At 35.8% G+C, this 21,070-nt stretch overlaps 3 protein-coding genes across 4 annotated transcripts; all 3 read right to left on the reverse strand.

The window, feature by feature from the left end:
* Positions 1-621: 621 nt before the first annotated feature.
* Positions 622-6,093, reverse strand: LOC132056248 (zinc finger CCCH domain-containing protein 56-like). 2 transcript variants are annotated; one of them, XM_059448352.1, is made up of 3 exons: positions 4,276-6,093; positions 2,181-2,221; positions 1,139-1,345 (listed from the first exon to the last, which is right to left on the reverse strand). In XM_059448352.1, the coding sequence occupies exons 1-3, from the start codon at positions 5,030-5,032 to the stop codon at positions 1,274-1,276; spliced, it is 870 nt and encodes a 289-aa protein (XP_059304335.1). In that variant the 5' UTR covers positions 5,033-6,093; the 3' UTR covers positions 1,139-1,273. The 2 variants fall into 2 exon arrangements, with proteins under 2 accessions (XP_059304334.1, XP_059304335.1); XM_059448351.1 differs by lacking the exon at positions 2,181-2,221 and having other exon boundaries at positions 622-1,345; positions 4,276-6,057.
* Positions 6,094-9,125: 3,032 nt separating this feature from the next.
* On the reverse strand, positions 9,126-14,099 carry LOC132056249 (uncharacterized). The gene is made up of 5 exons (XM_059448353.1): positions 13,455-14,099; positions 12,209-12,474; positions 11,073-11,190; positions 10,108-10,316; positions 9,126-9,847 (listed from the first exon to the last, which is right to left on the reverse strand). Exons 1-5 carry the CDS (start codon positions 13,884-13,886, stop codon positions 9,394-9,396), a joined length of 1,479 nt encoding a protein of 492 aa, XP_059304336.1. The 5' UTR covers positions 13,887-14,099; the 3' UTR covers positions 9,126-9,393.
* Positions 14,100-17,052: 2,953 nt separating this feature from the next.
* Positions 17,053-20,594, reverse strand: LOC132056250 (uncharacterized). Its single transcript, XM_059448354.1, has 4 exons — positions 20,378-20,594; positions 19,325-19,843; positions 18,696-18,761; positions 17,053-17,697 (listed from the first exon to the last, which is right to left on the reverse strand). Exons 1-4 carry the CDS (start codon positions 20,474-20,476, stop codon positions 17,638-17,640), a joined length of 744 nt encoding a protein of 247 aa, XP_059304337.1. The 5' UTR covers positions 20,477-20,594; the 3' UTR covers positions 17,053-17,637.
* Between the last annotated feature and the right edge of the window lie 476 nt (positions 20,595-21,070).

Raw genomic sequence — 21,070 nt, forward strand, 5'->3', positions numbered from 1 at the left:
ATTAATTATCATATTTCGCTATATATTTTGATGTAGAGCTACCAATTGTTTAGAGTTAATTTTATAATTAAATGACTTATCTTATTAAATTGAATTAGATAACTCAATATTTTACAATTAAAATTTGAATATTCAAAACTATACCAAAAGGAAAGTTGAATAACACAAGAATTAAAAGTGGAATTTAGCAATAAGGTGTAAAACTATTTCTCATGTCAATTTGATTAAAATTAGATTTTAAAAATTAGATTTTAAAAAAATTAATATTTCAAAGCTTCAGACAGACACCTCTCGAAAAAACTAAACATAACTAATTTAGGACGGAGGGAGCACCCATGTTGTCAGAATTTATGTAATACTTTCTTTTTATGTCTGTTTCAAAAGGTATGACATAGTTTTAAACTAAAAAACAATTTAATTTTATACTCCACATTTTCTGTTAATGAAATGATCCATAGTAGTCCAAACATCTATGTTTTATACCACAAGTTTCAACAATCTCTCTCTCTTTTCTAAACTTTGTGTTCAATCAAACACCATCAAAGGGATGGAGGGAGTACTATCTTATTAACTAAAATAAATACACAAAGTTCAGTATTTGCAAAAAGTAGGACAGATAAATGATTGAAACCTACGAAAAGATTTTGGAGAATCCAGATTTAATTACAAAAATCAATTGTAAACTCTTCTGTTAATTACGATGCCTCAGTCCCAGGTATTTGTTTACAACAAGACGAGCTCCAAAAGATTTGCCTCATCTCATCTTAAGCAATGCAAATCACACAATTAAATTCAAGAGGCTGGACTACAACAGATTTCGCTCCTCTTCTTCCAAACAAGGATATAGTAGAATATATCATAGAGCAACACATGCTGACAAGCAGCTACTTTATTTGTAGCTCTAAAACTGTAAAACATTAGGCGTGCCCCTGTTACAGTTCAAAGCAATACAAAAGAACTCAAATTCCTTCGGATGCCTATTTGTCGAAAACATGCCTATACCTGCCTAGATAACAAGATTATCTTCATAAACGGATAAGTTGTTAGCAAACACGACTTCTTCATTCGATGTCATCAATCCAGTCGCCGTATATCTTACTAATTTTTTCTGGCCCTTTCCATTTCTGAATGACCCTTTGACCAGTCCTCTGGACTATGCCTGAGGGCCTTTGCACTTGAACGCCCGGCCCCAAATGGTAAACATCTGCATGAGGTGCTGAAGTGGTCAAGGGTGCCGTATTTTCTGTTGCTTTGAAAGGAACACCTCCCTGCTTTAAGTCTGGAGGAGTAGACAGAGAATCTGTGCTGTCCATCTCCACAAGTCCACCACCATATTTGTGCAATTCTGCCAGAAAGATGCTGATATTAGCACCACCTTTAATATCCAGATAGAATTTGGTATCAAGTCCAGAACCCAATAGCTATAGCTAGGTTGAAAAAATTGGGGTTGGGGGAATATCGAGGACATTTAAATGAATATCATGTCGAAAATCCAAATAATTTTGAGAAACAATGTTTCAAATTTGGGAGGACCTCTATAAGTATGAATCTGGTAAGGTTGTATGGATGCAGAATTCTGACTATAAATAATTTGCTTATATAGGTTTCCCTACTGTAAATCATACAGTTTCAAGTAAACCAAGTTAAGTCGGCATTCAATTGCTTCATCGTGCTTCATAACTCATACAGTTCCTTCGTACTGCAAGTCCAATGACAGACTGATTCATAAATGACGTACCCTCTCCCTATTACACAACTATACTAGCTTCAGTATGAAACTTTGACACCATATGCATACATCTAATTACAGTACCTCTTTTGTTTAAATTGGCATCTAATTTAGCATCCGTGAAACTGCATTCTTCTAGTTTAGTTTTGCAAACCAAAATACCCTAAAGGCTTAAACTATGAGTTGGAGTAACCACCTTGAAAACCAAGCCAATTCCATCAAGACACCACTTAGTAAAATTCTTCACAACCATCAAAACAATAACAATAACATCAGCACGTTCAGTTATAAACTAAACTATTCAAGAATGAGCAGAATTAGCCAGTTGATATGGCATCAGTAGCTTGATAGAAGACCGAGAGAAAAATAACTAAATCGCACCATTAAAGACATTTTCAAATAATCCCAGGATCAAAACTCTAGTCAATAATACCATCAAATTCAAACTTACCCATCTTCCACCCATCCAACAGATTGACTGCAGGCCTGAACCTTAAATGACAAGAAAAGGAGTTCATGAACAGTTAACAGCCTGCAAGTCAAATCTTCAGGCAATAAGAGAAAATGACCAGGCTGACCAACATGACCAATTCCAGTGGGATAGAATAGGTGATAACACCCAAAGCTATTTCAGTATGAGAACCTTGTAAAAGTTACTATATGTTTAAGAATGAGTGGCCATGTTCACTATTACTAAAGCACATTCTCTTCTTCGGGACAAGAACTACCAAATCTACATTTTCCGATTTCTTTTTTGCACTGGCTTCTCTCAAATTTTAACTTTCTCTTTTCATTTTAATATCTAAAATTCTAAAAACTGTCCTACCTCTTCTTCTAACTAAAGTCACTCAACATCACTTCTTTCAAGTAAGGCAACCAAATTCAAGCATTAGACGAAAAGGTGGATCATACCAATTTCAAAAGAAAAACGGAAAAAAAAAAAAGAATCACTGTTGTTAACAGGTCCCACCCAGCCAGTTCTCAAACTCTTCCCAGTGGAAGAAATACCATCTATTTAATGAGTGGTACAACACATCGTTAACCAACTTAGGTTTGTAAAACCAGAAAATCCATTTGGACCATTTCAGACATGTCATTAATGATTCATTAAAATTTATCTGCCATGGAAGAAAGATAATTCTATTTCTATTTCCTAAGCACTTAGGCTTTGTTCCATTTTCAAATCAGATGATATAGGACAGGATGTTTAGATGATTCACAATCCAATAACAGTAGATTAATGCACTTACTATAGAACATTTTCAACAACAACAACAATTTTGCCTCAATTCCAAACTAGTTGGGTCAGCTATAACTATTTCATATATTTGCTGCTTGTATTCAATAATTATCTTTTAAGGTAAAATAGTGGCTTTCTAAAACTAGAACTTCTATAAAGCTCACTTACCCATGCACTTACATACAAATCACCAAACAAACTAAAATATACCAGGCATAATGTAATGTACCAGCATAACTAAGTTTTAATTCCAACCAGCTAGTAAAGTCTCCACCTCTGTCACTCACTTCTAACTGTTAATTATATTTGATGATTTGTCCACCTACATTTGTGATTAAAACTCATTCTTTTTTTTCTTTTTTTTTGACAAGTCATTCATTTGTTTTTCAGTTTTCCCCAGAAAGGCCAGTGATGTACACAAAAAGGATCGCTTAATGTATCCACATCAAGTATGAGGCAGTTTTACTGTGTCCCTTTTGTCCCTCCTCCCAGGCCCCCTGCCTTCTTTTCTCTCTCCATAACTGAACATTCATATTTAGTTATTTACCATTCAGTTAATATCACACAGTTGGAGGTGGATCCTTCCCTGGGTTGCAGAGGGAATTTTAAGACAAAGTAAGAATTTCCTAAAACTGAAGATTCTCTAATCTCACATTTATTTGCTACACAGACGTATAAATCTTTGAACAACCAAAGAAACTTTCTCGGAAAAAGCTGAACCTATTGCAAAATGTACCAGCATAACTTAAACTATAGTCTCAAGTAGATGGTATTGCCTGCATTGATTTTTCATATATAACTCCTGGTGTGATATGTTCATCGTTAAATCAGCATGGAGTCGAAACATTGAATGTGTTTACGGAATATTGTAGGTTTTTTTAGACAATTTCATTCCATTTGATTATCGATCTGCCTTGACCTCTTTTATCACCTTCATCATAGTGTTGCATCTGATCAATGCATTTGGAGGTCTAGTAGAACATGACTAAACTATGCCAACCGATTTTCTCTCATATCAATAAATCAAGAAAAGTCTTCCTTCGATTTACATCCACAGGTACTATATGTAACTTTTGTCGGATGTGATTATTTTAATCTTGTAAAAAAGCACGTACATCTTAACATTCGTATGTCTATGACACTCATATAGTGTGATGCGCATTTTTATCCAAACCAAATATTTAACCAAGTATAAATATGCAGAGAAAAATAGAAATCAAAACGCACCAACTTGCAACACTCACTATAAACAGTAAAATCAAATCTCCTATACCAACAAATAAAGAAGCAAACATCACAGTCATACCTGCGGCTCCATGTGCAAAATGACACTTGCTGCCAAAAGGGCAATAACCGGTAGTCTCCCACTTATTACAAATTCTTGTTTTCCAGTTTGAAGGCTTCAAGTTTCCTCCAGCAGCATTGTTACCGAATCCACCAACAGTGGGAGTCACACTTATTGCAACACTCTCTCTAGTTCGAGATTGTTCATCGTGAAGGAAAGTACAAGTATCTCCATAAGGGCATCCTTCTTCAGTATAGAACTTCTTGCAATGCCTCCCTTTATAGGACCTTTGGGACGACTCTGCACGCAGTTCAGGAGAACTCGCAATTGGTATCTGGTGTTCTTCTCTTGGTGGTTCCACCATCACTCCTCCTCCTCCACCACGCTCACTGTCATGTGCAGCCACTATCTCTTGCCAATCAGGAGGCGGCTTTCGCAGCTCCTCTATACCATGAGCAAAGTTACAATTAGTAATATACGGACACACCCCAGCGCGGAACTTGCAACATAATTTAGTTTTAAAGAACATCTTTCCAATTACTTTGGAACGATTAGAAACCGAATCTCCACCCTGCGAGTTCCGTAATTTCTTGTGGGGAGGCTCACTCCCGGATCGGTTGGAATTGGAAGGGGTTTCGGAGGAGGGACCAGTGTTCCAGGCTCTATAATCATCCTCAGTAGCCCAAACTGCCTGATCAGAAAAACCAGGACCCCAATTGTCGAAGCCACTACCATTAGAATTGGTATCCGGGAAACTGGCTTCTCCCATGAAATCCATGAAGAACCAGGCAAAAGATGATCAAAACCACCAAAACAGATATGTGATGGAGTGATTTGAGATACAAAAACAAGCAAGCCCAGATCACGATGATCAAGATTTAACTCCTCCAGCTACAATTTTCTGAATAAAATTACCCAAAAGAAGAAAAAAGAAAAAGGAAAAAAGAAAAAAAGGACTAAGAGATCAAGACAAGAATAACTTACTTAAAACTAGGAATTTCTTTGCTTGAAAACAAGAGGGATATAGTTAAAAATTTGATCTTTAAACTTAATTGGCTCTAGACCTCTCCTAATAAATTACCCAGAAGAAGAGAAAACAGGACTAAGGTCTCAGAGATCAAGACAAGAATAACCACTTAAAATTAGGAACTTTTTTGCTTGAAAACAATTGGGAGAACGTTAAAAATTTCATCTTTTTAGTTTATCATATAATTTTTTTAATCTTTTTACTTAATTGGCTCTACACCCTGAAATGAAAGAACATCTTCAGTGGAATTCGACTTTTCAACAAGCGATCATGCCCTAATTCAATCATTCAAAGGAAAAGGGCAAAACAACAGCAATCTCAACCAGCTAGTGCTCAAAGACAATTATCAATACAAAAACCCTAACCAGAAAACCCAAATTAAGAAAGCAAATCCAGAACAAGGAAAGACAAGAAAATTGAGGAAATTAAGATTGTACAATCCAAAAGAAAAATTACGTACGCGAAAAAAGGAAAAAAAATAGTTGAAGTAACTTGAGATCAGGAAACAAAATCTCAAATTAGATGAACTTGAGATAGAATTTGGCAGTTGAGTGGTTATTGACTGACAGATATTTAGTAACTCCTTAATCTCCACTGTGAAAAGATTGGAAAAAGATCCAGTCTAATACATTTGGGTCTGTTCAATTCATTTCACGTGTATCATAAAATAATTACTCATTGATATCCTTTTCAACTCATATGTTTAACGAAGGAAATTAAAAATATTATTAACTGTAACCCACATGTCTTATCATTAAAAAAAAAAAAAAAATTTAGTTTCTACATTTTCAACTGGAAATTACAATAAAACATATCACATATTAACCTTTTTTTTAAACTGCAAAATAAAGCGAAGTGCATCATAATTAATTTTCTAAAGAAAAAAATTAGAGTGAATCTCACTTTACCCCCTAACATTTAAGGGTTGGGAAAGAATATCCTACTCACATATTGAATAAGAACGATAACCTCTCTCTAATATTTTTTGGTGAGAATCTTTTGTTTTTAATAAAGATCTTTTTTTCTTCTTCTTTCTAGAATTAAATACAATATATAACTCTTATTATTGTCTCATTCACCTATTTTGCTGAAAACAATGTATAACAACTACTTGAAAAAATTCATCGATGTCGTTAATAAATTTAATTATATCAATCTAAATACCGCGCGAGTGAGCGACGATATTAAAAAACACTAATCTATGTTAAATTGTGATGTCGCTTGTTTGAGGACATTGTATCATAATAAAATGTTAAGTATCATCTAATTTCGATATAATACACTCAAATTAACGATATTTCTGTGAAATTAAAGTAAACAAATTAAATCTTTTTAAATATTATTTGATTTAATCTTTAGATTTAATTCATAATATATATACACACACACACTCACACATACCCATCTATATATATATATATATATATATATATATATATATATATATATATATATATATATATATATATTCCGTAAATACTTTTCTTACTATGTGTATATGAGAAAAGTATTTACGGAATATGACGAAACTTTCTCTTGTTATTTGTCGTAAGATATATTGATAAATTTAATAATTACTACTTAGCACTATTTTACATAAGCAATTGAATTATCTTCTTTTTCGTTTCCAGTCCACAAATTTTGTGTTTTAATTTTAATTGTTAATATATACATATATATATATATATATATATATATATATATATATATATATATATATATATATATATAGAGAGAGAGAGAGAGAGAGAGAGAGAGAGAGAGAGAGAGAGAGAGAGAAAGATTCAAAACTTGAACATATAGAGAAAAATATAGGTGAGATTTAACAAAGATTAAATCTCGTTTCAATGGCCGTTTAATGACTTTTTATTATTTTATTGAAATTAATTACTTATTTTCACTGAAAAATATTGGATAAAGGGATTATCATTTTCATTCAATATGTGAGGGGGTATCATTTTCTAACCCTTAAATGTTAGGGGAGTAAAGTGGGATTCACTCAAAAAATTAAGATGACAGGAATATACTTCCTGACTTTTTTGACCCGCCAGACCTCTCTTCTTTTGGAAAGGTCATGCATATATCATCAGAAGATACTAGTTCTATCTTTTACAAATATATATCCTTTTTACTCCTAAAAAATTCAAAAGTTCCACAACGTAAAAATAGTTATACTTTTGAGAAACAAGATTTTATTCTCTTCTTTTCTTTAAAGTTAGTTATTGTTTGATCTTATTAAGTTTGATTCCTTTATTTATTTTAAAATTTGATTAATTGATATTTGTTTGATTTAGTATTATATATTTTTACCTCATCTGAAAAGCTCCAAACAAGATTAGGTTGTACTGTGATTTTTTTAATGTATGACATTTTATTTCTTTGCTTGAATTATTGGTCAGAACTCAATGATGTTTTAGTTTGATTTTCTTTTTTTGAAGTATAATTGAAAATTTGGGAAAAAGCATGTGTGTATTTTGCTGTAATTTCCTGAAAATATACGAAAGTAAATCTTTTTAAAAATGATAAGAAATGTGGTTACAGTCAACAACTTTAATTAGTATATTTTGCAATTTTTAATTATTTTGTTGAGTTTATTAGTTGCAATGGATCTCAATCATTAATTATTTTGTTGTACACATGACATGGATCTACAAGACCATAAAACATTACTTGACACAATTGTACTTGATCGGATTTTTTTCGAAAAGATTAATTTCTCCACAGTGTCAGTAACATTTCAGGTCTAGTGTTTGGTCCGAGTATTAACTGCAAAATCTGTCACATCTGTTTTTCTTGTTTACATAAGCCTCCCCTATAGTTGACAGAATTACAATGTTCTCCCTCACTCTTTCCTTTAATGATAGGTTATAAGCAAAAATTATTGGGTTTATCCGAGTGCAACCTAATATTATTGTAAATATTTAATGAACTTCTTAAATAAGGTTCAACTTGTACCTAATATTGTAGCTCTGCCTACCTTTCCATTTAGTGTCCGAAACTCGTTGTGAGGCCTGATTAATTCGGATTCGCATCGAAAAGTGTCACTTTGAATGTAAAACACTCTCTATCAAAGACGACTTTATTCTTAACACTTAAACTTGAATCATCTTGTTAAGGATGGCAGGGGTAATTATCACCTCACCATAATCTTTTATGGTCACTTTTTGCTTTACTTTTTTATGCACAGTGAATAATTGCCAAAACTAAATAAAAAAATAAAAAAATCGTGTTTCTATATAGTTAATCCTCTCCTATAGTTGACGAGAAATAACATTTTTCTCGTGTCCTTTTTAATTGCAAAAGGCTCCTTGTGGTTGATGGAATTATTGAAGTTTCCCTCAAATTTCTTTTGCTGATTTATTTATGTAGATGATTATCAATTGCAAATAACATTTGTTCTAAATCACGTAGCCTACTCTATAGCAGTTCACAACATTGATGGAGTCTCCATTATTTGCTTCTTGATTTATTTATGTACAATGATAAATTTGCAAAAGAAAACATATTCTGGTCATATATATTCCAACTGCCTAAGCTCTAAGCTCGCAAGGTTGTCGAAAGACTCGGAACTATTTGTCTCACGAACTGTTTTTCTAAATTGATTCGATGGCTAATTGTGAAATCACAAGTCACATATGTTTTAGCTACATAAGCCTCCCCAATGGTTGGTGAAATTATATAATCTTCCCTCGTATTTTTTTGCGGGCGTCGGGACTTACGCCTCACACCAAATTAACTAGAACGCCTTGCCTCTCACCCACACCTTTAAAAATACTGTTCCCCAATATACACTTAAAGTTTTTTGAAATCAACAAACAAGAAGTCACAGTAAAAAGAAGCCAAATTGAAGCAAATTCAAGGTCTTTGAATGTTTTGCTGAATCCATTAAAACCAATTACGTGAATAATTACAATGAATGTCAATGTACACAACTCAAAGAGTATGTGAGAAAGAACTAATCCTGTAATCACTAAACCGATGTCAGAGGTCACTTTCCGAGTACTTTTTTCTTTATATCAATGATGTCCTGGTCAGCTTGCGTGCACCTTGACTAATTCTACGGGGCACCTGCTACCTCCCACCAGCACAGGGCTTTCTTCACCTTCCGAGTATTACAAGCTGGAGATATGATCGGAACCTATATCTGACCAAAATGTTTTGTTCCTGCAGTGGACTGAAAATGACTCGGCCAACCCAATAGCATCTTGTACCCTGAGCCTAGTACCTTGTTGCCCTACCACTACGGATGCAACCTTGGCTGCTATGGAACCCATGCTTTTCAAATCAGAGACACCCCTTAATATTCCATACAAAATACCTGATGCATAAGCATCCCCTGCACCACAGGTATCCACAGGCACGCATGGTGACGGAGGAACGTAGATAGCTTCCCCTTTCACGCCAATGTAAGAACCTTTAGGCCCGTCTGTGACGGAAACTAAAGGGACAAAATGGCTCAGGTACCTTGTAGCAGAAAGGGGGCTTTCATTTGATGAAAAATGACAGAAAGCTTTTGCTTCTTCGCTGTTTGCAAATACTATATCTGCATAATTTGCCATGATTTCCCTGGCCAAAAAATGTGGAAAGTAGTAAGGATAAATAACAATGTAATAGTAGAAGAAACAAAATTGAGGTTCACTATGTACACGTCTTAAGACTCAAACCAACAAATTTTGGTTTTTCCTTTTTCCTTCTACTTTTGCTTTATTGAAGTGGACCTTTTTTTTTGGGAGGGTGGTGTTTGCTAGAGGGAGGGCGGAGGGGGGGGGGGTGAAGGATATTTCCAGCTTTATTTTGCAGAAGCAAGATATGAAATAAGGTTTTACCAGTAATCATCATAATGTCTCTCAATGCAGGACACATCTGATGCTGTGATAGCAACTAATGCTCCATTTTTGCGGGCTTCCTCGCAGACTCTCGAAATTGTTCGGACTGTATCAGGAAGTTCAAACAAGTATCCTTCCACTACCAATATATTTGTTTTAGTAATTGCATCCGCCAAGCATGGGTCATAGTTTATCCTTGATGACGTACCCTGATGTCACAACAGGAGCAGAGAAAAACAGTTAAGAGCTCATGCTGCAGAAGGGACACTCGCCAAAATAAAGCATTGATGCAATTTGAACCAGTGAGCAAGGTTATTTCTCCTTCTGGAAAGAGGTATGTTGTGTTTCTTACTGTTTAAATAAATTTCTCAGGTATGTAACAGATGGTCTTCGTTGACTTGTAGACTGTAGTAAGAGAAAAGTGCACACCTGTCTTTGCTGAGCCACGATAAACCACTTTTACAACCCCCCCCCACCCCCCCACCCCCCCACAACAAGGGATAAGACCACGAGAAGAGGGAATTTTCCCTTCTGTTTATCTTTCGTTCTCTATTAAATGAAAAACTCACGCCTTTCTCTGGCTCCTCTAGTTTGCTTCTTTTCATAAAATGTATACACTAGCTCAGGGCCAGATAAAAGGTTTGTTCATCATATTATTAGCCAAGATAGTAAAGTGTAAGGCTCTTCCTGAGGTAAAGCCTTTACAGGTCAAAACTAAAACACAAAAGGAAAAAGCTTCTATGGGTGAATCGATCAAGAACTCTTTCTCTTAAAGCATGGATAATCACCTCCAGGAACCAATTGAGTATACTGCATAGCGATAGCGTGACAGGTTTGGATCTCTGGCTTGTATGCTATAAAGTCTACAATATGTCTAGGACAGGGTTTTTCTAGTCCACTCAGCACTTAGCTAGCTGCCATTTCCATGCAGAAAAGGACATGCAAGTTATAGAATATCTACTGACCTGGTATGCCAGCATAGTTCGCTGAGCATCCGAAGTTGTGAGGACTATCACAGTTCCTGTCGTCCCATCCTTCACTGGTGCTGACAAAAAATTCACATTTGCTCTTCGAAGTTTGGATCTATATACAAAGTGATAAACTCACATCAGTGGTCAGTCTAATTGACGCACTAGGATTAAAACAAATCATTGGACAGTATACAACAAATTCTCTGAAGCTCCCAATTTAATTGTGGAAGGTTTTAATATTTCTCTCATATAAATCATGAGAGTGGAGATTCATTCAAAAATCTAGGAAGCATAATACGAATGACTCTGTGTCCCGTCAGCTAGTGAAATCTCAGAGAGCCATGTACAGCTTATAATAATACAGAGTTTTTGCAGTGTTCCTGCCCCCCCCCACCCACCCCCTTTTCTTTGATTAGTTTCTTGCTCCCCCGTGTTTATATTTGAAAGAAACACCCCCGTCCAAATCACATACTTACATCTATAGCTAACAACCTGCAGACCCACAATCCAAACAGACTGCAGCACCATCACAACGAAAACAGAGTGGGAAGGAAAGGGAGGGTCGGGGAGATATATTTGACAAGTGAGAAATAGCCTAGTGGTAGGAGTCCTCTGCTTCCAATCATAACATTAAGGAGTCGTTTGGTTGCTGGTTATGAAGAGAGTTATTCATGTGTTAAAACTAGCATAACTAATATCATGTTTGGCAGCTTTTAAATTGCTTTGTATAAAATTCAGCACACCAAGTACGGCGTTTTGTTATCACTTTACAATTCCACATAAGTAAACATATATAAATTATAAGTCAATCTATGTAGGATAGAAGATGGAATATCTAATACATGAATAACTAAACCCTGTATAACTAATCTCTGCATTACCAATCCATGCATAACTAATACCTGCATAACTCTAACCAACAACCAAATGACCCCTAAGGGTTCGAGACACCAATGGAGTTGAAGTAGGAAAAGCGGAAGTTGAGCTCCTAGGCAAGACTTTCGAGGGGACTTTACAATATCAACCCCCAAAAAAGAAAAGAAAAGGAGAGATACGTGATAAGAGCAACAGTAAATGTCACCTTCCCCTAGGCCAAGAAAGGGATAAGACTAAAAAGAGTTGAACTTTACCTGTAAAATCCACCCAACGGATCACTTCCAACACTACCAGCCAAAGCTACATTCAGAGCAGGACTAGCTATTGGCTGACCACCACCAAGCCTGGCCAAGGCAACCAGACTATTAGAAAGTGATCCACCGGCAGCAGCCTTGTAGCTACATCCGTCCATTGCACGCAGAACTTTACCCCTTTCCTCATGATTGATGACCTTTCTGGTACCCTTCTCTAATCCAAGCCTCTCCAGAAATTCATTATCAACCACGCCAGAAAAATCGACCTACATAATCACCAAAGAACATCACCACATGAAAGAAGCTGGTACTATAACAAAGACATATCTGTCTATTGTCTCAATATCGTGAAAATTCGGTGGGAGCAATGATTAGCAAAATAAGGAATTGGAGCAAAAGTTAATGCCAGTTAGGGCAGTGTGGTGCATACTGCCATAGTCTCATTCATGAAAGGGAAGATTTGAGCAAATATAAGATAAGTAGACAGGATTATAATCTCATTTATTCTGAAATATCTAGATATAGCTTGTGCCTTGTGGTGTATTCATCAACAACTAAGTGAATGCAAAAGATTATCTGTAAGGGGGTAAAGCACAGCAGTCCTTCAACATCCTTTTTATTTCAATTTAATCCTAGGAAGACACATAGGAACTAGGGATGTGTTCGGTATTCCAATTTTCCCATGTTTGGTTGGTTAAAACTTTTGGAAAACATTTTTTGTATGAGAACAAGTCCTTAAAAATGAGGAAAATGACTTCCCTAGTGAAAGCAGGGAAAACAAGTTCCGCAAGTGGCATTCCATATTGATTGTGTCTTCCCTACCCTCAAACACACCTCATCTTCACCCCCACCCCAGTAGCCCCCGTCCTCACTACCCCATACCCCTACCCCCACCCACACCTCTCATAGTATTGATCTAGATTATATACAAAGGCTTTTAGGATAATACTTTTTGCTTAGTACTGAACACAAGAAAATAAGTAAGAAACCCACTTATTTTCCTGAAAACCATTTTCCTTCATACCGGACACACCCTAAGATACTAACTTGTTTTCCTGAAATTTTTTTCCCTACAAGGTAAGAACAACTTAATATGAAATTGACCAATATTCCAAAGCGACAATGGTTTGTCAGGGATTAGAGAATTGGTTTGTTCATCTATATAAATATAGAACAACATATATTTTAACAGCTAGGCATCCTCTAAATGACAATAAGGAATGGAAAAGGATGACAATGCATTTACCATAGCTTGGCCGAGTCCTAAGACATCCCATCTTTGAGGAAGATCAGAATGAGTAATATCTTCGTCATCAAGAATCAAGACTTGGTCTTCATCGTCAGTTTCAGCCCCTTGTTCATCATTTTCACCCGACACAATCTCCGAGCTTTCCCCATCACAATCTCCAGCCGAAGAGGAAGAGTCAAAGGAAGACGAAAAAGCCCTTGGAACAACATAATTGGCAGCCGACACAGAACAAGTCGAAGATAGGAAAGAACACGAACTGGAAGCGAAAATTCTAGCATTAGACGCAACATGGCTGAAATTAGACTGGTTCCTTAAAAGGGAAAGTAAAGTAGACGGTGGAGATGAAGTTACGGAAGAGAAAAAAGAGGGAAATTTTCTAGAAACTGCGGAAGATGAAGAAGAAGATAAGGAGAGAAGAGAAAAAGACATCCTTTTTTTTCAATATAGGAAAACGCTATTTGTGGATTATTTTAATGTGCTGATGATAGAGAATAAGGAAAGGTCCATACAAATCCGGTGCCCGCCGTGTTCTTCGCAGGGAGCAAAGCACTTACGTTGTTTTGGCTGCGCTGAGGGCCTCAGGCTGCGCTCACCTCTGAACGTGTATCGCTCCTTTACCATCAACTAGCGAGCCGACTAGTAGTACTATATTTCTTTTTGGATAATTTCGAAACATCTCTTCAAGTTTATTTTTAAAACACTTAGCCTCTCTTGAAATTTGAGATGTTACAGCTCTGCTCCTCATGTTATTTTTCTTTTTAAATGTAAGGATAAAGGATTAAAAATACCTCCGAATTATTTAAAATAGGTTAATTTTATCCTTTTTCGCTCAAAAATACCGTTACTATTAGTCAACTAGCACAAAAATTACTCCAAAACAGAGATAAATGGTTCAATTTTTTTTTGAGATGAGACAATTTTGTCATTGTTTAACGTAATCAAAAATTTAATAAACTGAAAAGAGTCAGATTTGCCTATGTACTCTTCAAAAAAGGTTATATTTATCTTTTTTATATATTTGGCCTTACCATCCAGCTTTGAGCTTATATATACTATTGAATTGTTAATTCCTACTGTCCTCATCTTTATTATAGGAAAAATACATCAAAACACTTAAACTATATCCAAAATGTCGAGCTCAGCTCAAACTATACAGGCGACATGTTACACACCTAAACATCTAAAAACTGAATTTATTTACATCCTGCAAGGCATTATACCACTCTCACAATGTGTGGTGTTCCACACGCATGCCACGTCAGCCCCACGTGAAAATAAAATAAATTTTATTAGTTTAAGTACTTTTTCTTTTTTTCTTTTTTCTATTTTCTTTTTAATTTACACTATTTTCTTCTTCCTTTTCTTCTATACTCATTACAAAACCTCCATTATCACCGGTATCATATCACCATCCCCAAACCCAATCATCAATTCCATCATCACTATCAAATTTACTAGTTATAAACAAAAATGACATCACCACCAATTATACAGCCCACCGTAAAAAAAACAGAAAATGAATCTCGACGGTGAGAGAAAAGGAGAGACGGAAAACAAAAAAGCCGGAATTTGCCGAAAAAATCCGGCCAAGATGCCAGAAAATTCTCTCTGAGTTTTGCACAAAATTCAATCTTAGCTATTTTCTTGGACTATTCCTCTCTCTCTCTCTCTCTCTCTCTCTCTCTCTCTCTCTCTCTCTCTGTGTGTGTGTGTGTGTGTGTAAAATCCTCTCTTGATTTTGCACCGAATTATTCTTTGGTGGTGGTTTTGGTGGAAGGTGATGAAATTGATGATGGCGGTCGTCATTTTTTGGTGGCAGTGGTACTGTTGTGATATTTGGTGATGGGTGTTGAAATAGGTAACGGTGGTGTTGTGACTTTTGGTGGTGGAAGATTTGGTAGTGGTGAAATTAGTGGGGTAGGGTTTAGAGGGGTAGTGAAATCCACGGTGGGTGTGTACAGATATGATTGTGGATAGTGAAAAAGATTAAATTAGTGAAGTTGTAACATGGTGATTTTCTTCTATATGGATTGAATTGTGAATATCGTTGTGGATTGATGAAGTTGTTGTAGAGAATTGTGATTAAAAAAAATGAAAAAAGGAATGGATTGTGGGGGCGTGAAGAAGAAAATGAGGGGGAGGGGGGATTCTGATTTTTTGCTGTTATTTTTGATCGCATACGCGCTTGGTTTTATTATAATAATTTTTTTGCCACGTCAGCTTGCAGGGTGCAAATAAATTCAGTTTTTAGATGTTCAAGTGTGTAATAGGTCGCTTGTATATTTTCAGTGGAGTGTGAACTCGACATTTTGGGTATAGTTTAAGTGTGATTTGATGTATTTTGCCTTTATTATACTATGTGACTCTTACATAGATATTATTTTTCAATTTAAATCCAATCAAATTAAACCCGACCCACCCATTAATCCTCTAGAGTCGACTAAATTCCAGATTCGTACTTATCAATTTTTTGTGCGGAGTGCCCTTTGAATGCATTAGTCTTTAATTTTTGTCCCTCAAATTGGTGGTCTATAATGTTTGTCCATTTCGTCTAATATCATGAGATTTGGGGTTCGAATCTTGGCTCAGTGAAAAGAAAAATAAACCAATTTCGCACGGCAATTTTTTTTATGAAAGTTAGGCCTGTTTTGGCCAAAGTAACTCTGCCTTAAGGCAGAGTTTTAGCATGTCTGAAGGCAAAACTCTACCTGAAGGTTGCAAAATTTTGTCCTTTTGTAATCAAGTGCCTGTGCGAGTTTTGTAATCAAAATTCTGCCCGAAGGCAGAGTTTTGCAGGCAAATCTCTGCCTTGCGACACCAAACTCTACCTTGCTAATTTTTTTTTTTTAATTTTTAACTGAGCGGAGGTTCGAACGCAAAACCAAAAGGTTCTAGTGAAGGGCAAAATTAAAGATCGCTAATTTAATGGACAAAAATTAAAGATCACCCCAAAATAAGGACATTCCTGCGAATTGCCCCAACTTATTATGGGGCAATTTGAAGGATTGCCATTTGTTGGGGGTGGTCTTTAATTTTTATCCCTCAAAATGGTGGTCTTTAACTTTTGTCCTTCAGGCAAAATTTGGGCCTTACAAGGTAATTTGTAAATTTACGCAGCTTAAGGCGAATTTAATTTGCAACACTTGCAACTTTTTGCAATTTTTTTTTTTTTTACTAAGCTGGGGTTCGAACTCACAAGCTCGGGGTATTAGGCGAAGGGCAAAACCTAAAAACCACCAATTTGAAGGATAAAACTTAAAGACCAGCCTAATGCCATCCGCGCAAAAAAACAGCTTATTATGCATTTCGGTTAAGAGTTAATCTTCTTATTTACCAAGTAGGAAGGTGTTAAACCATTGGGATACTTCAAATTATGCGGGATATTCTGATTCAACAACTTGTCGGCACCACAAGAGGGTCGATTTTATTACTTACAAATAGGCTATGAGAGCCCTTTGCTTGGTGTAGCATTAGTGAACCTTGACTAATCTTTATACTGTCTATATTATAAGGAGTCACTTACCATCGAGCAGGGCTAAATCAAGGGGCATAGCTATACAATCTTCATATTCGAGTTGCTCAAATTTAGAAAGAATAACAGGAAAAGCACTCTCTTCATTTTTATTTCATATATCACTGTTTAATATTTTTAATAGCCCCACTCCTGGCATGAGTCCAGGACCAGCCCAGCTGCCGAGGTGTTAGAACCATGCCAACCAGAATGTCCTTTTGAGGGGAACAGACAAGATAGTGTCATGGTGTGTACCTTTTTGGGCAATCGAATATGACAATGCTGACATTACAAACGCTATAAATATATATTTAGAATAGCTACAACTTCAATCTACAGCTATGCAGTACAGGAATCACTAATCTTGATATCCAGCCACCATCCATTGTGCGCTATAAAGGCTCCTGGCTCAAGAAATGCAATTCGAAGCTATTGGAGATGCACCAATATAATCTTATCAATGGATTCTACTGTCGATAATCTACCGAGGACTGAGCCTCATTCACCTGAACAGAATTGTCATTCTGAGCTCTTGTTTTACTGCCTAGAAGCATGATTTAGAAGGACAATGAATCTTCTTCATATCATCCTTGGAAATTATCCATCTGTTGTGGAGGATTCTAAATCCTTTTCAAGGTGTTGATGCTGAGGCCTACTGGGAGATGGCATCTAGTGGTCGTCCTCGGTTATCCCAGGGCAGTTAGACAGCAGTGCCTCGGTGGACTCGTACTGTAAAAAGAAAAAGAAAATTAGCAATAAGATGCAGATGTAAATTGACGAGAGCTTTTCTATTCAAGGGAAGTGAGTGCTATCCTTTCCACTCCCCTTACATGATACCGCCAACTAGAAACTGGAAATTGAGTCTCTCCAACGCATGCTCTCTCTAATCTCTAACAGATAGACAAACATTTATCCACGAGAAAATTAGTAACTTTAGTAGCTAAAGTAAGTTTTGAATGTTGATTAGAATGTTGATTAGAACTTTTCTCTTCAAGGAAAAATAAAATTCAGTTGATTAGAGCCTTCCTCTTCAAGGAAAAATAATGATATGTCTAAGTAGAAACTGGAAATCGTAGAGTCTCCAACACACTCTCTTTAATCTCTAACAGATAGACAAAGCTTTATCAATTAGATTGAGAATTAGTAATTATAGTAGGCAAGCGTTTCTTCTTTACCTCTCCTTTGATTTACTCTACTAAACTCATCAATTTCATTTATTTTTTTAACTCATCATTTTCATTTTTCACCACCTAATAATGTTCTCAACAAATACCGAACCGTTTCCCCAAAGTCAAGGGGGTGTTAATTTTGGGTTGCACTATCCCGCATATCTGAAGGTCCAGATATAAAGGTCTAAGTTGTTGGTAACAACACAATGCATATCTTCAATATCAAGCTTACCACACCAGTTCAAGACTAAATTTGGGTTTTGAACCATAATTAGTTACAGGAAAATAAAGTGAATTATTCACTTTGTTTCGATTTGTGTCCTACTTTCCTTTTTAGCATGTTCCAAAGAGAATGTCTTTTTGTATATTTAGTAAGTTTTTCCTTCTAACATTCTCATTTTACCCTTAGTGACACTCCCTTACAGCAATAACATGCATGTTTAAGCCCAAAAGATGCAAGGGTATTTTTTATATAATTATACACACCTTTAATTTAAGACAATAGCACATAAATGAAACAAACGGAGTACTATTTATCTAAGATATTCCTCTACTTACCTGACATCCACAGAAGAGACAGTAATGATACTCATCTCTCAGTTTCATCAACGTATTGAGCAAATCCTGCAATGAAAGATGTGAAGCAGCACCCAAAATCAGTAGTAGGTTCAACCAGAGAAGAAAAGCATTTCAAGCAGCAAGCTAAATAAAAAGGTAGTCATCATCAACAATAGCATTGAAAACAAGGCACATAATCAAAGAAGGCTAAGAAAAGCACCATTTGAAAGATTCATATGCACTTATTGGGAAGTCAAAAAATAGAAAACACAAAATAAGAAAAATCAAGGGTCAGTTTTACATTTGCTTCTAGAAAAGAGCATCCACACGCAAGACAAATTTGGGTCATAAGCACAAAATAAAAATCAAAAACATGATTTACCAGAGAGATTTGACATTTATAGGCCATACATATAAATTTTAAATAAAAATATACGTAATCTAAAAGCAATCTAGCAAGAAACTAGGCATTGTTAATCACTAACCGTCCTAGAATCAGTTTGTAAAGCAAACCTAAGCCAACTAAGTTTTTGCACAAAATGGGTTAAAAGGAAAAGGGAACCAAATGTTATTTTCCAACTTAGTATTTTGCTTATTTAAGAAAAGCATAAAAAGATGGTAAAGAATACCTCTTCTGTGATCGGTTCTTCCTCTTCCTCATCCTTTTCTCCATCCTCTTCTTCCTTTTTCTCCTCTACAACCTCCCTATTCTCTAACTGAGCCAGTACTGCCTCAGCCTTGTGAAAATTCCTGACAATCCTCTTTTCCTTCCAGCGCTCCTTCAGGTGAGATCCAAAAGTTTCCATGAGCTCTTCTTGTGTCCTTGTATCCCTGTCAGCCTTGTCCATTTCCCACCTCATCTTCTCTACCTTATCATCTTCTTTCCCAATCCCAGCACGGCCCCTTCTGATTTCCAGCCCCACTGGTTCAGACCTACCAGAGCCTTCCTTCCCTAATGCTGATCCTGGAGTATAACCCATTTGTTTCAGCATTTTGAATCCAATGTTGCTCTCAGGAATTGCTGACTCTAAGTTCGCTAGAGTTTTTTGGTCCTCTTCTATTTGCTTCTGCTCTCTCTTGAGCTTTTTCCGTTCTTGCCAGTTTAACATCTTACGTTTCTTGTTCGAAACTACAGGCTTATTCGATACCTGGCAACTAAAGAAAAACAGATTAGGGCATGAAGCAACTCACATCATATGATCTATTTGACACGATTGTCTTATTTTTATAATTTATCCACTGAATCTAGGCTCAATTTCGCAATGAAAAGCTCTAAGCAAATAAAGAATTTGACAGTCAGTCCAAAATTTTTGTAACCTATGGAAACAAAGATTCTGCTTGTTAATATTGTATATGGTGACGTATTTTCATCGTAGCAGCACTTATGCAGGTAAACATTTCTAAACAAATGAATATCGACAAGTGATAATAATTAGTGTGTGAATGTTGAAAATACAAGCCTAGATGACAGTCGACAGAAGCAATGGAAAAGAAAAAAGAAGGTAGCTAACACTGCCTATTTTTTTTCGTCTTTGACAACCTAGAGCTTGGATTGCCGAATATTTAGACGTATAAAATTTGGGTATTCAACAATAACTATAGTTGAGATTTGGGGAAACTATGTCAATACACAAAATAAATAAATAAATAAATTAGAAACTAGGGTTTGTATGGGAACTGACCGTTTTAGCGGAGGGTTTAGGGGGAAGAGAAGAAGCTTCTGGGGGAAGAAAGTGAGAAAGGTCTGCCATGTAATCCTCCTCTTCTTCTTTTTCCGCCATTGCTGCTACCTCCAAGCTAAGGAACGATTGGACTAATTGGCTACTATGGTGATATTCATCCGCACAGGATCACACCCTCTTAAATTCAAAATTGTTGAAATCTCCTTCCCCTATTTAAGATTTTTTATACATCCCTCGGTCAGACTCAACACTTTTTTTCTTGTTACCCAATTCCTTTCTATATTTAGGGCCTGTTTGTCCATGGATATAAAAAAAAAAAAAAAAAAAAATTTTGGAATTTTGGAGTTGGAGTTGTGTTTAGTCATAATTTTTGAAAATGATTATTTCCCGTGGTTCATTAATGTAGGGTCCGGAACCAATATGCCCCAAAAAAAAACATTTTAACCAAAATACCCCAACAAAAAAAAATGTTACGAAAATACCTTTAGCGCAGTAAATGTAGTTAACGGAGACGGTTCCGTTAACTGCTATAGCGCAGTAAATTACTGCGCTATAGTGTTTGTCTTTTTTTTTTTTTCCAGCTCTTTTGGTTAACCCTTCTTTCGTTATACTTTTTAACGTACTTTGACCATAGATTAATCATCTTCGACCCCAAAACTTCAATATTTTATATAGAACCCTACTTATTTTTGT

Source organism: Lycium ferocissimum, chromosome 5 (genome assembly GCF_029784015.1).
Source record: "Lycium ferocissimum isolate CSIRO_LF1 chromosome 5, AGI_CSIRO_Lferr_CH_V1, whole genome shotgun sequence".
NCBI lineage: Eukaryota > Viridiplantae > Streptophyta > Magnoliopsida > Solanales > Solanaceae > Lycium > Lycium ferocissimum.